General features: G+C 38.5%; 1 protein-coding gene and 1 non-coding gene across 2 annotated transcripts; both read left to right on the forward strand.

Annotated features, from left to right (window-relative positions):
* The first annotated feature begins 2,704 nt into the window (after nt 1–2,704).
* On the forward strand, nt 2,705–9,970 carry LOC139463907 (myosin-2 essential light chain-like). Its single transcript, XM_071245327.1, has 6 exons — nt 2,705–2,779; nt 2,891–2,918; nt 4,407–4,547; nt 6,460–6,624; nt 7,277–7,354; nt 9,046–9,970. The coding sequence occupies exons 1-6, from the start codon at nt 2,777–2,779 to the stop codon at nt 9,072–9,074; spliced, it is 444 nt and encodes a 147-aa protein (XP_071101428.1). The 5' UTR covers nt 2,705–2,776; the 3' UTR covers nt 9,075–9,970.
* Nucleotides 9,971–13,320: 3,350 nt separating this feature from the next.
* Nucleotides 13,321–13,393, forward strand: Trnar-ccg (transfer RNA arginine (anticodon CCG)). Its single transcript has one exon. It is a non-coding gene; the product is annotated as a tRNA-Arg (tRNA).
* The last annotated feature ends 4,163 nt before the right edge of the window (nt 13,394–17,556 follow it).

The following is a 17,556-nucleotide window of genomic DNA, read 5'->3' on the forward strand; positions in this document are numbered from 1 at the left end:
AGTGGAAACATGTGGTTTTCATTTTCTGCAAGCACGTGCATTCATGTAATTTAAGATTTCATCTACACTTGTTGGATAAAATGATGAACTTTAACGATATGAACTAATTATAAGAAGTATGTTTAAAATACGCACAGTGATAACTTCTTTACATCCAGATGCAGAAATGTACCCAAGCCAAAATCAGAATACAGTAATTAATTTAAGATACTTACCTGTACTACCTGTGCCCAACAACGACACCTTCGGCCACAGGAGCTCGTTTCTGGTCAGTGAGTGAGAATGGTTTTACGCCGCTTTTAGCAATGTTCCAGCAATATCACGGCGGGGGACAACGGAAATGGGCTTCACACATAGTACCCATGTCGGGAATCGAACCCGGGTCTTCGGCGTGACGAGCGAAAGCTTTAACCACTAGGCTACCCGACCGCCCTACTGGTCAGTAAATAAAAATATGTATCATCTACTTATATATTGGAGTTATATATTTGTCTTTACCGTTTCTCTGGTACTATCCACGTCCTGTTGTTGAAGCCAATATACTGAGAGCCTTTATAGACATTTAGAACAAATTTCATAACAAAAGTACTTTCTGAGTTTGTTCGGTTTAAGGTCTATACACACGAAGACGTGGTTGCTCACTGCGAGGGAGTGGCCAGACCGACTTACGTTTTGTCTCCCATACTGAAAACAGATGTTCCCCAAATGAAAATATACTCTTGAAAATTGGATTGTATCACAAACGTTAAAAAAAGGTTGGCTGTAAACTGTCGCCGAAACACTGCAAACTTAAGGTTGAAAACACAACTTTGATACCCGTATCACATATACATCACCAGCGAATAACCCGTCCATTTTTGTTTCCTTTTTAGCCACCATCAAACATGGGTGTATACTTTCTTTTGCCTGGCAGTGTTTTTGTAACATTTTAACGTGATTCCAGAACAGTTTGTTACCGTCATAAATATATGAATATGTTATCATTTAGGTATACGTACATGCCTATGTTGCAACATCTCCCCTAGCTGCAGTTTTATAGCTACTGTCGCACACCAGATCCTGTGATGATATCAGCTAGCCCCTGGACAACACAGTGATTCCAAATTTAAAATATTTAATTAAAATGTTAAGATTTATTTTCTTTCATTAAAACACTCATGCAGTGTTTCCCGTATAAAATTACTCAGATGTTACTTTCTTTCAATTGTGGTCGACTTGATATTTTTTCGTAGGTTTGCCTGAACCTAAGTCAATTCGTATTGTGTCAATATTTGTACAAGTATCACTTGTCCCCAACTTGATTCAAATAAACTGTTTTCTATAAAAGAAATCCAGGGGGACAACTGTGTCAATGTGTAAAATCAGTCAATGTATGTATAATGACTGACAATTTACGTAGGCAATTCACAAAACGCCTAAACATTTCAGTTATTTTACAACTGGGAGTGGGTGGGGGTTTGGGCCGGGGTATTCTTATACTCAGTTTGTAAAATGATTTAAATATTTTGGCATTTTATTAATTTAATTTAAAAGTTAATCACATTTTACACATTGATTTCACAGCTTGACTGTAACATGCATACATTGTACATCTTATGTTTAAAGCTAAGTTTACAAATATAGCATAATCATTTACATATAACCATAACTGAAAATAGACAGCGACGTAATAAAATAGACTATCAATATCTGCGTCAGTGAAGCCTCTATTGTCCTGCTGTATAAGGCTTCACTTCTTGAACATCTCTGGGCATACTTTGAACAGGTCATGCTTTCCTATTCAAGTACGTAACAACTGACCGGACAGGCTATTAACAACAGACTACATATGTCTATTTGAAATCTTGGAATGCAAATTATGCAATTCAACATTTCACGCTTGACAGCTATTGAAACAGGTGCGTCACCCCCAGGCACCTATCGAGCCATATAAGGTAGTAATAATACATACCAAGCGATAAATATAAACGTTTCTTTCCTTAATATATTGGATCAAAGATTGTATTATGAATCTGTAGATTAGTCCTTTATTTACTAATATATATAAAAATAATATCATTTAACATTGTCTTTGTCTACATTTATATTTGATAGCATATTTTTATTTATTATATTTATCGACTGTAATAGATACTACTTTCTTAAACATAATCGTTATAATGTAGCCATCGCTGTCATTCGACACAAGACGCCATAGCATATAAAATATTACAAACTTTCCGTGTTATCATCACAATTAATTATATATATTTGTCTTTTGCAAAGAAATAAGATGTTAGAGAAAGAGGAATACTTAATGTTTTACTTTCATGATGTAATCAAAATCAATTTAAAGGAACGAATCATCGAGAAAAACACGAGCCCTTGTCACTTGGAATATCCAGCAGAATAAAATATACGTCCATGAATGTAACAGCATGAGCTGAGATTGTGAAATAACAATAGTTACTGTTCACATTGCTCTAAAACAGAAAATATGTTCTTTCTTCTTATATTTCGCCCAGCAATGTGTTTTAAGTTCCGGTGTCTTAGCTATAAAAATGTCACACATTTTTGTATGGTAAGTTTTCCGTGTAATTAAAATCACACTGAACATACTGACGCCATGACGTAAATAGTGTTTATTATGTTGGAGAACGAAACACTAGCGCAGTTTGAGATTCATCTGAAGCCGTGATACAGCGAACATCTTGAAATTAGTTGTGGTGTCAGTAGTATATAAGAACCATGTACATACCGGAAGTAAAGTGATTCATCCTTCATTGTAGAGTTCAAAATGGTGAGTAGACGTGACTATAGAGAAAGATTTCGTTTTATTAGATATATAAGATCGTACTATTGTTGTCATGAACATGCACGGTGTTAAATTTGCTCCTTATCTTTCTTTTAGGCGAAACTTTCGGAAGATCAGATCATTGGTAAGTAGACACCCCTCATCCGAATATTATGACTTGTCCAGGTCCTGGTGTCAGCCGTTGCAAATATCTAGGCCGCGTATTCATATCGGAAAACTAATGAGTGTTTGGGGCAATACAGTTATATCCAGTGTAAAAGTAAATCCAATGTTTCAATGGGCATCTTTAGGGAATCGCGAGTTAGTTTAGATAAACGATACACCTCTGGTATGTAAACAGGTAAACAACAATAAAAGAAGTCAAGAGACCACACCCATTTTCCTGTTGACGGGAAAAGAACAATCCTTACCTGTTACGCATGCTATTTTCTAGCCCTTTGTTACAATTATATGTGCATTGTCCGGCATAATATCAGGCTAGGCTTTCATATCAACTATTCTCTTCGACCTGATATTAATTTGTAGTTTGATGGTCATGTGGGAAAAGGACATGGCGGTTTTCTGGTCTATCAACTTAAGAACTTATGATGTGACATGTTATGATGAGAAGATGGTAAATCCCCACACCCCACACATCCCTACATTAATGATTTTTTATACTTCTATGTTCTAGCCAGGGGTTTTCTAGCCTACAAATTTTGATGCAGTGGGTTACATGCAGAAGTTTTACCCTTGACCCTTATGCATTTCTGTCATAAGATAGTTAATTCAACGATTGAAAGTTTTTGCATCATTAAACTGCTGCATATAAGCAGATTGTAAGGCTTATTAGAATGCATTTCTTATTTTTCATGAACTGCCCACCCACAAAACTTATTAATATGTTAAGCACTGTCTTGAAAACAACATTTTCAACTCGGCCAGATTCCAACTTTTAGCACCTCCAGCAAAGTGAGGTCACAATGTACATTAGAATCAAGTTTATTTGGGTAGATTTATAACCGACTGAACATGCCGAAGAAAGTAAACAAGAATTCAATTTCCCCCTATGCAGTAAGTTTTGGAAAAAGTCATAAGAAACATGTAGGCCCTATATGTGTTTTACTGGACTGTTACATTTCTAGAGGGCCTGACCAGTCAGGACGGTCACTTCTAACTACAAAACCTTGGTCACTGAAGTACACATTAAATGATTTTGCATGCCCTGTGTACCAGTGTCATCATACAGTGAGCATTTTACTGATTCATGGTTACTTTATATTTTAGTTTTTACCTTATCCTTCATTACTCCTTAATGCATTTACTGCCTTTTTTTAACAGAACAAGTATATAAATGTTAACTTTTTAATATTTTTTTTAATGATATTAGACAATTACGATTTTTAACTTTTTGTCTTTTTTAAAGATGTGTTTGCATATATTTGATAAAAAAAAAAGGGCACCAAGTGTTTAAAAACAGGTCTGAAATTTTGTAATTGAATTCCAACACACAGTAATTGAAATTAAACCATCGAAGAATCAAGAACTAGAGATTCCCCTGACTGCTGACACAGAGTACATTGTGCACCAACATGTATGGCATGTCTGGAACAATCAATGTTTGTATTTTCAGAAATCCAGGAGACTTTCAACCTGTTTGACCAGCGGGGAGATAACAAGATAGCAGCACACCAGCTGGGTGATGTTCTCCGTGCCCTGCAACAGAACCCCACAGAGAGTGAGATCAAGAAGTGTGGATATGCCTCCAACCCAGGTACCATACTAATGAGAGACTGTGAACTGGTATTAAGTCGACTGTGTGCCACACTCCAGCACAGTGGTGACTTAGCATAACACCACTGCCACAGACTAATTTGCATATCTCGTGTCCGGACTTTTCTCTTGTTTGTAAACAAACATGCTTTTTCAGAAATCAGAATAAAATGGACTAATACAAGTATTTAGGGGCACTTTACATATTGTTTTGCATAATTATATAAATATATTACTGCAACTGCGACAGAGAGTTGCATGACAATACATATTTATACATCAGAGTGACCGTACAGCTAGCTTTCCGTAGGGCTTGGACGACAGCACGTGGAGCCGTACAACCAATGTAAACATAGGATAACTACGCAAATGGAAATAGTTTTTCACGATTTAGGATATTTTCTCAATGAAAGGTAACCATTCTATGACATATGTTTATCTAGATATGTAGACTTGTCAAAAATGAAACAGATGAAAAACATATACAATATCTTGAATGGACTGTGTAAGATGTGACGAATTGTCACATGGCGCTGACCTGTGGCAAAGGTACTATGCTGGTCGCATGGAACTCTGGGTAGCAGAGTGACTGTGTACCAGTCTCTGTCTCTGTTGAGGAGTGTTGTGTGCAAAACATCGTCTCAGTGTAATAGCATGTAACTAGGAAATTGATACACATGATCCGATTTATCAGGTCTTTGAAAGGCATTTAGAAGTGATACACATAAGGAAGAGAATATATGGATCATTGGATGTCAACTTCTTTATTATGAGGAACACAACGTATTGGAGTATGTGCTTACTCCTTCATCAGCTGATGATCATTATTCAATTTATGTTTTGAATGATTTACATCCAACTTTCTGTGAGTTTGGGAGTCAGTCTGATTATTTTTTGAGTTTATGCTGTTGGACAACATGGATATATTAAGTATTTGTCGTGACCACTTGTGAGTTTATTTCTCTCAAACAAGCATTGAGTCAAGTGCAGATTATATGCTAAAAAGCTCATGGCATTGTAAGACTCAGGGAATAAATTATTCCACAAACATTTAGGATTTGTTGGTCAGATTGACTTTTGATCACAGGAAACACTTAGGGTAAAAGATTAAGGGTACACAGGACTGGTACTCTGCATGTGTGGAATAAGTAGAAAATGTATATAAGTGAAACAGAGTGAATCTTTCTGAAAGTGATTTTTCAAAGCAGGTATAAATGTGTTATGATCATAATACTCCATTCACATGACTGGACCCGTGAAGATCCGGGTTAGAATAGGTCTTCAGCAACCCATGCTTGCCGTAAAAGGCGACTGTGCTTGTTGTAAGAAGCGGCTAACGGTATTGGGTGGTCAGCCTTGTTGACTTGGTTGATGCATGTCATTGTATCCCAATTGCATGGATTGATGTCAATCACTGGACTATCTGGTCCAGACTTAATTATTTACAGACCGCTGTCATATAGCTAGAATGTTGCTGAGTGCGGCGTTAAACAACAAACAAACAAAATTCACAGTTGGTACAGAAACACGAGTGGCCCAGTCCTCTAAGGCGCCGTGATTCGCTGTGCAGAGTTGCGTATCTTGGATATGCTAGAAACCTATGTTTGTGGATTCTAATCCCGATTTGCCCCGATAATGTTTCCTGGTTTGTCAGCACCATACCTGTGCTCATGTGTTTCATAAAAGTGGTAAATGTCTGCGACCTGCATCACCTCTTGCCCTACATCAAGCTCAAAAGCTGTGATATAACTGGAATACTGTTCAAGGTGGCAATAAACCCAACTCACTCACTCACAGTTGATACAATAACAATGACAACTGACACATTTCAAATATTTTCTCATTTGGTTTGATGGTCAACATTACCCCTTGCCTCACAGCAGTTTCAAGCCAGTTTGCACTGAACATTTCAGATGCTCGCATCTCCTTTGAGGTGTTCCTCCCCATCTGGCAGACAGTCTCCAAGAACCGCACAGTTCCACCTCTAGAAGACTTCATTGAAGGGTTCCGGGTGTTTGATAAGGACCAGAACTTCTACATCTCCAGCGCAGAATTGAGACATATACTCACATCATTAGGTAAATGCATTGTACATTGTATTATTGAAGACCATATATTGGTTGAGGGGGGGCACTTATGGGAGCAGTGTGCTTAATACAGAGAATATGGTACAGTCAGCACTGTTCAAAATTAAGAGTGATGGTCAAGAAGCCCGTCTCATAACCTGAAGATATAGGTTCAATATTTAGGGGTTTTCTACGTTCATATAGCACAGAAGAAATGGATCATGAACACTGGTCCCCTTTTACCTTGGTCATCACCTGTGGCTGTAACCCAACAGCATGGATTGAGCTAAATACTGCTTTCCACAAGTCCGCCTGTTCCAGGCCTTGCTTTGAAGACTAATGTTAGTGACAAGTGCTTACGGTCAAGGGGAGATAACTCTAGATACATGAAGTGATAACGAATGTAAACACTGTCAGTGTGGGGAAATTCTAATGTTGCAAAGTAACTGGTAAGTAATGGCAAGTGATCAAATGTTTGGAACATGTTGCTAGGATATCTGGTAGGGTTGTGAGGATGTAAGTTTGAGTCTGTATCTTGAATAAACAAGCCATGTTGTAACGAGCTGTGTTACGATCTTCCACTGGGTACAGCACTGACACCTTGATGTGACTTTCTGTCACCTCACTGGCTGTAGATGCTGACGGATGTGAATGTTTGTTGCAGGGGAGAAGTTGTCCGATGATGAGGTTGACCAGCTGTTCCAGGGACAAGAGGATGCACAGGGAAATATCAACTATGAAGGTCAGTAAAGGATTTGACTCCGAGCCACAACACACCAGGGATGACTCAGAGTGTGAATTTGTGGGCCATCTGCATCTTTCATGATAGTGCAGAACGTCTGTTGGTGTTTTTTCAACAAGCAAATCCTAGATCAGTGATAGCCGCTGCTATGACACTGCGTTATTTGACATGGAACAATGCCAGTGTGCTTGTGAGATGATTGTAATATGGTGTCTGTGTAGTTGAATGATAAGTACGACTGTACAGTGGTACCATTAAACCTCGATACAGACCTTCTAGACTACGTATTGTTAAATATTGTCTAAATTTGTCAGTATATTGATACAATACGTAAATGAGTCTTTCTTTGGCTTTTGCCATCAATGAAACAAATACAAATACATATTCTAGTGGTATTTGTCACTGTGTAACGTCCCTTGAGGAAGTGTCAATGATGAAGACTCTTGAAGATCATTCCCATCCAAAGGGGAAATGCCGACATATGGCACTATTTTGGTCTTACAAAATGAAGGGCAATCCAAAAGTAGAGGAAACTATGGCAGTATGTTAATCGCAATATGAATCACAATACAGGCCTAGGGATCCTAATATATTGTAGTACAAAATTCCAGGCAATACAGAGATGATTAGACTCTTGTCTGCAAGGAAGCTTGGTAACCATGGTAATATGTGCATCTCATAAGAGGCGACTTAGTTGGATTGGGTAGTCATTCTTGGTGACCTTGATAGCTTGTCATCATACCAGGTGGAGTGAAATGTTGCTCATCACATCAATCACTGGTTTGTCTGGTCCATGGCGCCATGTCATAGTATCCCAATTGCGTAGGTTGATGCTCATGATTTCGATCATTGGATTGTCTGGTCCAGACTCAATTATTTACTGACTGTCGCCATGGCTGAAATATTACTGATTGCGACATGAAACAACAAACAGAACTGACTTACGTGGGTAGAGTTCTCTCACCTGAATTTCTGGTAGATTTGCCATCTCACTGGGGAAAAACATGGCATTGTAACATAGTTTTTGTCGATATAATCAGGTTCTAGGGTAGAAGTCCGAATGAGAGCTAACTGAGATTAAGATCAGTTTCGCATATTATATACCAGATTGTGTGTCAATGCTAATGTGTAAGCAAGTATCCGAAATTAAATTATGTAGTGGTGATTTATCTTGCATATAATTATTGTACTCAAATACAGTAAAATCCCTGATTTATCTCCCATATAATACCATATAAAATTTACGTACATAAAAAAACTCTCTATGGCGAACTGATATCTGATCACCGACAAGCCCATCTACCACTAATTAGTGACGTGTACAGCAAACTGACAGATCACACTCAGAGGTGAATCAACGGTGATGGTTCAACCTAGTTAAACTTGCATTATGTTAATCTTTAATACCTGTACATGTAATTGGACTAATCTTGTCTGTAAAACAAACATTAAACATATAAACTTTATGAGATTGTGTCAAAGTGTCAGGTTTTCTTGCAACATACGAGCATACATGCAGCATATGCAACATAAGATGACGGACGTTTCCAAGCAAAAACGTATATAACAAACTGATTTCTCTGGTCCTTTGTAGTTTGTTATATCCCTATTCTACTGTACACAGCTCATAGGGAGCTCTGCTGTTATGAATATATAGCCGTCTTGTAGCTACACATTTAATTTGTTGACAGATTTCATCAAGATGGTCATGAACGGATGAGCTTCTACCGATGGCTGCTGAAGATTGATGGAAGTCAACATCCTGCCCAATTCCCGTGCAGTTCGGACATCAACGCTCATCTCAAATTGAGATACACTCAAGGGCATAGTGGAGACTTTGAATGTATTGTAAATACTTAGAATGTAAAACAAGAGAAACACCCAGCATCAATAAAACATCATTAACACAATGCATTGTCATGGAATGAGACAGTCTGAAACGAACAGTCTTCTGGATCATTCTTGTTGTAATTGTTTTCAAATATCATGTCCACAAAATTGATTTGTTTTTAGCGCTGTTACTGAACGCTTTGTATTGGTGCCCAAATAGAACATATTTTCCAGAACCTTTACTATTTGGCTTTGACTGATTTTCTTGTTTTGCAGTTTATGTTAGGTTTGTGTTCATTATTCCACCATTTATCACTTATGCTTGTGCAACTTCCATGTGCATGACGCTATACTCTCTTGACCAATATTTCCTAACCATGTTGCAATCTCCAATTGCTAAGTTCAAAATTGTATGACATGTCTTTCATTGTGGTACTGATACATGTGTATTTACTAAAACATTGAATTGACATCCATTCTCCCTTTAAACAAGCTTTATTGGACAGCATCTGTATTTTCATTGTCAGCAGTGTTCCTTTCGTGCAGTGGATGAGTTATTATTTTCATGGCTTGTGCAGTATTGAAACAATAAAGAATATTCTTGTGATATTTCAATGTTTCATCCCATTTTTAAAAGAATGACCTCATTTTCGAAAAGTTGATAGTGCTGAAATGCAAGAGCTAGGTAAGGAAACATTTATATACATTTAATGCTATATTTATACCTGGTATATATATCATTCCATACATTTGTAGATGTTAGAATAAAGGCATTAATAGAAGAAATGTTTTGTGTTTTGTGTATTGGATTCTGTAGCCCTGACAGATTTCAACATTAGGAGTTGTTTGTTGTAAGATGCTGAGAGACCTGAAATTGATTTGACCTGATTTGACTAGGACCCGTGAAGATCCGGCTTAGTATTGGTCATCAGCATCCCATGCTTGTCAATAGATGTGAGCAAAAGGATCGGTGGTCAGGCTCCCTGACTTGGTTGACGCAGGTCATCGTATCCCAATTGCATAGATCTGTGCTCATGATGTCGATCACTGGATTGTCTGGTCTGTATTTGATTATTTACAGTTATCTAGCTGGAATATTGCTGACGTTAAAAAATAAACAAGAAATTGTGGGTTAACTGATACATCACATTCATTAATGGGGAAGTTGGAGAGTCAAAGGCACAATTATTCGCTATGAAGAGTTTGGTCCTCTTTTGCACAGGCATGCCATCATAGATTCGTGTTGATTAAGATTCTTGGTTTGTCAGCACTGTTCCGTGCCATTGCTGTCCCTTGCCCTCGGTTTCATGTAGTGAGTGAGTGTGGTTTTACGCCGCTCTTAGCAATATTCCAGCAATATCACGACGGGGGATACTAGAAATGGGCATCACACATTGGACCCATGTCGGGATCGAACCTGGGTCTTCGGCGTGACGAGCGAACGCTTTAACCACTAGGCTATCCGACCGCCCATCTGTTTCACTAAGGATGCCGTGCATTACTTCAGCCTTTGTCTCTCAATCAGCAGACATGACTGATACACTGCTGAAAGCAGCAATTTTAAGGGATCATCTCTTGCTCTCTCAAGTTATGGTTCCAAGATGGTGTTGAGACATTGATATCATCCTGATAAATGTTCAATATACCACCGGTACTTGCCGAAGAGAAAAATGTATATCAACATATGTACTGAGACATGGTGGAAAGAAGCGGATAAAGCGTACAAGTAACTATTGCCATACAACTACAAAACATGATCTCGGTTTCTGCATTTCTGCATGAAAATGTAACTTTGTGAACAATTAAAATGTTTCATCAGAAAAACAATACAGGATACAATAATGTCTGTTGATATCTCCAAACAATATTCTATTTCAGAGAATATTATCGGTCTACCACTGTATAATGATCCCACATTTCGAGGTCAAACCATATCCACTGGTTAAAGGAGGACTGTATGAAAAAAAATATGATACCCCTGACACTAAGTCTAGTATTCTATCAGGTATTTTTTCTGAAATTCAATAGATCCATTCTACTCATTTAATCCTAAAGGTTTGATACAGCTATTAATAATATTCACTGTATACAATCTGTAGTTCATGGTAATTGGAAGTATTCAATATAACATCTTTAATATATTTTCCTAATGACTTTCTCATGCTACCGCATCAGAGGATGGCGATTTTGAAGTTCATGCTACTTTATCGGTCCGCTTCTCCAAGGGAAACTGCACGTGTTCCCTGAGCATATAATGTGGTAATTACTGTATTCGACGTAATAAGCGCCCAGGGCGCTCTCCAAATAAGAAATAGGGGGCTCATATTAGAATATTATTTTGGTGGAAAAAAACAGAGATGAAAGATAAATTTCATGGTTTATGCTGACAGCCTGAAATGTTGATGTACGACAGATATATTTTTCCAGAATTTAATTGCCCATAATTAACGGTGCATATAACACACGAATATCATACGCGAATAAATAAGTCTTGTGTCCATTGATCAATCGGAAGGGTGCTAATTGGGATGGTTCACTAGCCAATATGTTAGCAATTATCGCCGCGGGCGCTTATTACGTCGAATACGGTATGCAGTATCTAAAACTTCACCATATATAGCCGAGGATGTAATGGTATGAAGAATAACAAAATGTATAATTCATACAAATCTTCATGTGTATCTGATATATTATGTAGATTTTATGGAGTAAATGTAGAGATGTAAGGAAAATAGATGAGTGAGTGAGTGAGTATGGTTTTACACCGATTTTAGCAATATTCCAGCAATATCACGGCGGGGAACACAAGAAGTGGGCGGGCAATAGATGAACGACTGACCATTAAGTATTCGTGGTTTAAACCAATACTCACGTACACGACACATATTATCAAAACTGCTATGACTAAGAGGCCGACCATTTACTAATCTGGTCCTTGTAAGTTCGGGGGTCTTATTTCGGTCAGTCCTTCAAAACTTAATTTTTTTTTCTCGGAAAGGAGGAACAGAAACAAAATTTCACGACAGATTTAAATTTCATCCAACATGTCCCGCAAACAGTTTTATCTTTCTTTAAAACCTGAGGCAAAACTATTTATTTGTGGTATTTTCTGGAAGATATAACTGTTGTGCCGCAGCCCTTGAATACCATATAGTCAGTCAGTCCCTAAGATGCAGCACATGCATACGTAGGTCAACAGAAAAGTATCCGATTTTAAAGCGTTTGCCTGTCTCAAACATGATTGATTCACAATTTAAACAATTTTGTGTTGTTATCGTGTTCTTCTCTACAAGCAATAATGTGAAAGTGCATATGTCCTTTAGAAACAATCAAACAGAGGAACAATACCTTCAAGTTCATTCACAAACACAATACGTTCCTTATGTAACTATATTAAATTGTAACTCGAATTTATTTTAATACAAGTGCTGTAGAAGAACATAAAAGCTCGGAACTTAAAACATTAATTTCACTCGTGACATATTTTCCGTAATCACTCGTACCTCGTGGGTTATTCTATAAATCTTCAGGGAACGTGAGTTCTGCGAGTTCCGTATCTTCACGTCCAACTTTCCACATCAGGTCCACATTCCAAATCCAACTAAAGAACCAGACAAGTGTCAGGTTTGACATTTTGTTTTATTTCACATTTATTGCTTGGCGAAGCAGCGGATTGGTTTAAATCGTAATGCTTTTCGTAATACCACGGAAACACGTGTCGCGATGGTTCGTATATTCATCCCCATTCGGCTTTGAAATGAAGAGAATTTGATAGAATTAATTTTATTTTCATTATTTACAACTTTCTGGGACTAGATCTATGTGTGAGGCCCGTAGGACCACGGACCACAAGCTAACACTCAGGCCTGTGCTGTGCTGAGCGCATTGCCCAACTGTATGATAGAGAGTGGGCCAAACCACGCGATGTTATCAAGTGAGAGTCAGTCTGCGAGGACAGGTCCACGGATATGCTCGGTAACGTAATGGGTCACGAATATTGTATCGATACGACTTAGTGAACTGTTTAAGTGTATCAAAGTGATTTCAAATTGTTTTACAATGAAAATATTGCTAAGGAGAGAGAAGAGATATAGCTCGCAAAAGCATACCCTTAATTGCAACGGCTTTGAATCGAAGACCTTGTGGCCTAATGGATAAGGCGTCGGCCTCCGGAGCCGAAGATTGTGGGTTCGAGTCCCATCAAGGTCGAACCTTTTTCATTTTTATTTTTACAACTAAGTTAAACATTATTCACGAATGATACATTCAATATAACAAATTAACACGACAGGAAGTTTTGACTTTTTTTACAAAAAAATAATACAAAAGTTTAGGAATTGATTATATAATTGCTACAACCAGATTATCAGCCTGTGGCTGTGAATAACTACAACATAATCGCAGTAGTTGTTTTATAAACATTAAGCCACAGTTGTTTGTTTGTTGGTCGGATTTGCGGCGTTTAAAATGAACAATTATTAGTATGTGCGTGTTTTAAATATATATATATGTATGTCACAAAAAAGAGTCTTGAACTCGCCTATGCAGAAGATTTGTGACTCGTAAACTTATTGACTCGGTTTGCAATGAAATTATCGTGTGAATAGATATTTAGGTTTCACACGATGTGTTGTGTTTTTATGTAATTTCTTTTCTTGGACAGACAGAGACCGTTCATAAATTACGAAGCAGAGGTTCGGACGAAGAACATAATCACTGGATGTGACTTTACACGAATTATTCAAAATAAAACAACGTTGATAAATGTATTGTACACAATCCACTTGGGTTCATTAGGTTAAACCCGCGACATACATGAAGCAAATTTATATCAACAATAACAATGTGTATATTAATAAGGAGCCAAATCTATCTATTAAATCATGCTCAGAGCGCGACAGTATTACCCGGTCAGTGGATTAGTGTGCACACGCATTTCATTCTCAACGCCCTGGGGAGTATTCAACCCAAGTTGCCTTATGATAGCTCTTACGGTCACATTACCATCTTATCCTACCGATTGCCCATTCACTGCTAGGTGAATAGAGGCATATTTCGACTGACACGTACGACATGCAAACCTTATTCTGCACAGGGCCGAAGCTGTAGAAACTCTCAGCAGAGACCATATAATAGAGGGTCTATTATATGGTCTCTGCTCTCAGGAATCAGGTTTGCTGAATACAGTCACACATCGAACGACTCTCAGCCACCAGCCTTCCTTATCTTGCCGTCATATATGACGACCCCCCACTTGTCCCACCTCAGTTATAATCTTAATATAATTGATTCATCATTTAGAATCAAACATGATGTCTTGCAGGTCTTAGATGGTTACCTCTTTGGTGAAAACCATGAGCACGGGTTTGGTGCTGACAAACTTAGAAACATTATCTGGCCGAACCTGGATTCGAGCTCACAATCATAGGTTTCTGGCATGATATAGTGCATGTCCGAACAGATATGTTTAAAAAAGTTAAGGTTTAAATGTTTGTAGGAAAGATGCATACTTAGGCAGAACAGCCTTAGCCAAAAGAGCTAGATCCACCAGGTTTCATTTTTAAATTCGGAATAACATCTCGATATTCAATCACCAGATCACACAGGCATGCCGAAATTGTGCCACACTGAGAACTAAGGCAGGGAACTTTTAAGTAGCGAGATCTCAGAGGTGACAAATCTCTGGCCTTCACACCAAATGCATGTATTTAAAGTTGTTTTGGTATAAATACGTGTTAAAATTAAATTAGTAACCAACGCACATTGTTATAATTTCAGCATTTTATAAGCATTTTATATCAACTCGTTCAAATCAAACCTTATTCTTGCTTCCGCTAACGTATTTGGCGACAGCGATACTAAGATCTGATTTTAATTAGATTGCATTACAAATGTGATAGCAACTGCATGTTTATTGTAAATGTAGTATCTTTCAAGTTTAAAAGTGTCATCGTCTTTGACACAAGTGGTCATGGACGATTGCTATTAAACGACGAACGCATGAGTGGGTGGATATCGGGACACACTAAGGGACCTGGCATTTGGAGTTCTTGGGGGCCCTGGGATATTGTACCGAGATTAGATAGTTTTTCAGCTACAGCTACAAAACCAGATATCAGGCAGCTTGGGTTGTATACTCCCCAGGAAGCTGAGAATGATTCTTGAGTGCACATTGACCCAGTGACGGGGTAATAACAGCGTTTAGAGCATACCCCTCAGTGGTGTGGAAATATGGAAATTATTATTTTTTGTGGCAGAGAACTACTTTTCTTTTCAACAGTCTTAAGCATAATTATATTTTAAAGAATTTTCGGGACAATTTATTTTTTTCGATAAAATCCCAGCTTACAAACTGTACAATTTGCAGAAATATCTTTATTAATAATATAGAGATATACACCAAGACCACGATGCCCAAGGGGAAGTCTTCTCCCTGATTTGTTTTAGATATTTGTAATTTATTAATAAAAGGCTCGATGCCATAGAGATGGTGTCCTTTCAAGGATGATGCCCTTAGCTGTTGTACGAATGTAACTTATGGTGCATTGTGCAGGAGAAGGTGATATTGTGTCATCAAAGTCTAATGCAGCTTTTGCCAGTTTCATTTCCATATAGTCCTACATGAGCCGGTGCCCATGAAAATTCAACATCCAAAAGATCTTTACTTTATTCATTAAAAAGGATGAGTATAATGTTGATTAAGCCCTGACTCAGAATACAGTACGTTCATCATTGTTTAGTGCACTACATAACGTGGTACTCGTGGGGCTTTCAGGTAAGAATATAGGTCCCCAGTAAACTATGCTTGTCACAAGACTCTACTATATGGATTGGTTGGTCAGGATTGGTGACACAGCTGATTGCATGTCATCGTATCCCAATTGCGTAGATAGATGCTCACGATGTCAATCACTGGACTATCAGGTCCAGACTCGGTTGTTTATAGACCGGCGTCACGCCGCTGGAATATTGCCGAGTGTGGCGTTGAACAAACAAAAACAAAGCACAACGTTGTGTGGTTCAAGCACAAAGCACAAAGTAGGGTGCGGTACAGGGACAATTACCAGCCTGGTTTCCTGGGTATGCAGCGCTAGCGCTTCACTGTAGGACTAGGAGACTTTGTATCATTAAAATGCTCGTTCGTGACCAACACGTGTTATTCCGGGACAAGCCGAATAGTTACGGAAAGGGGCGAGTGGTGACGAATGTAAAACGCTTGGAATGTTACGTGTATATAGATTGTGTTGCCTGTTTGGAAAACGTGTAAATTCAGAGTTTTTGAAGATATAAGCAACTCCAACATATTTTTCCAAACATATGCTATTTAAGAATATCGATGAAGATTTCCACTTCAACGGGTGTCATTACTTGGACATTATGTATAGATGGGAATATGGCATGGTCCGAAACACAGGGCCACGGATAGCCATACTATACTGACTGTACTGATTACATTAAAAAAATGTAATCAGTACAGTCAGTATAGTATGGCTATTCGTGGCCCTGTGGTCCGAAATAATATCCCAATGTCATGACCACTCCTCTTGCAGCGCCTATCCTATTTCAGCTGACGGGATGGCCTTTGACATCCGCATGCACACGTCAAGGGTGCTGTTGTACAAAACAACCTTTGCCGCATGTTTGTCGAGAGTGTATGTTGAGGTATGGAAGTTATGATCACCTTAGCGCTAAGATCGCTTTGTACAATACCACCCGTGACTCCTGGCTGACCATTGCATTTAGGTGGGGTTTTGCTGCCTGAGGTAGTCAGTAAATATTTGCCTACTGGGAAAGAGTGTTACTGTCTTAAAAGTGAGTGAGTGAGTGAGGTTTTACGCCGCTTTTAGCAATATTCCAGCAATATCACGGCGGGGGACACCAGAAATGGGCTTCACACATTGTACCCATGTCGGGAATCGAACCGGGTCTTTGGCGTGACGAGCGAACGCTTTAACCACTAATCTACCCGACCGCCCCCTGTCTTAAAAGACAAAATATGGACCAACATAGCGCAAACAGTACACTACACCTGTTCAGGCCAGTATATATCTTACATGGGCAAATTAAAGTGGCAGACAGTGATCTCACCCCTTGCTTTAACATGCATGTAAGCCTTTGCTGTCATATCTCTGGCATGCACTTTTCTGGTGATCGTAGTTTCTGCTGTTGATGCTGCTGCAGCCGTTGCACCACTACACATAATGCCAATGCTGGAAGCACCGCATTATTATTACCCATTATGGATCGGTGTGCACTCAGTTTTAAATTCTCAGCTCCCTGGGGAGTGTACAACCCAAGCTACCTGTGAGGTGTAGGGTTAACATTACTATCTCATCCTACCCATTCACTCCTGAGTGAACAGAGGCACATTC

This window comes from Haliotis cracherodii, unplaced genomic scaffold (genome assembly GCF_022045235.1).
Source record: "Haliotis cracherodii isolate W230 unplaced genomic scaffold, xgHalCrac1.p SCAF_16, whole genome shotgun sequence".
NCBI lineage: Eukaryota > Metazoa > Mollusca > Gastropoda > Lepetellida > Haliotidae > Haliotis > Haliotis cracherodii.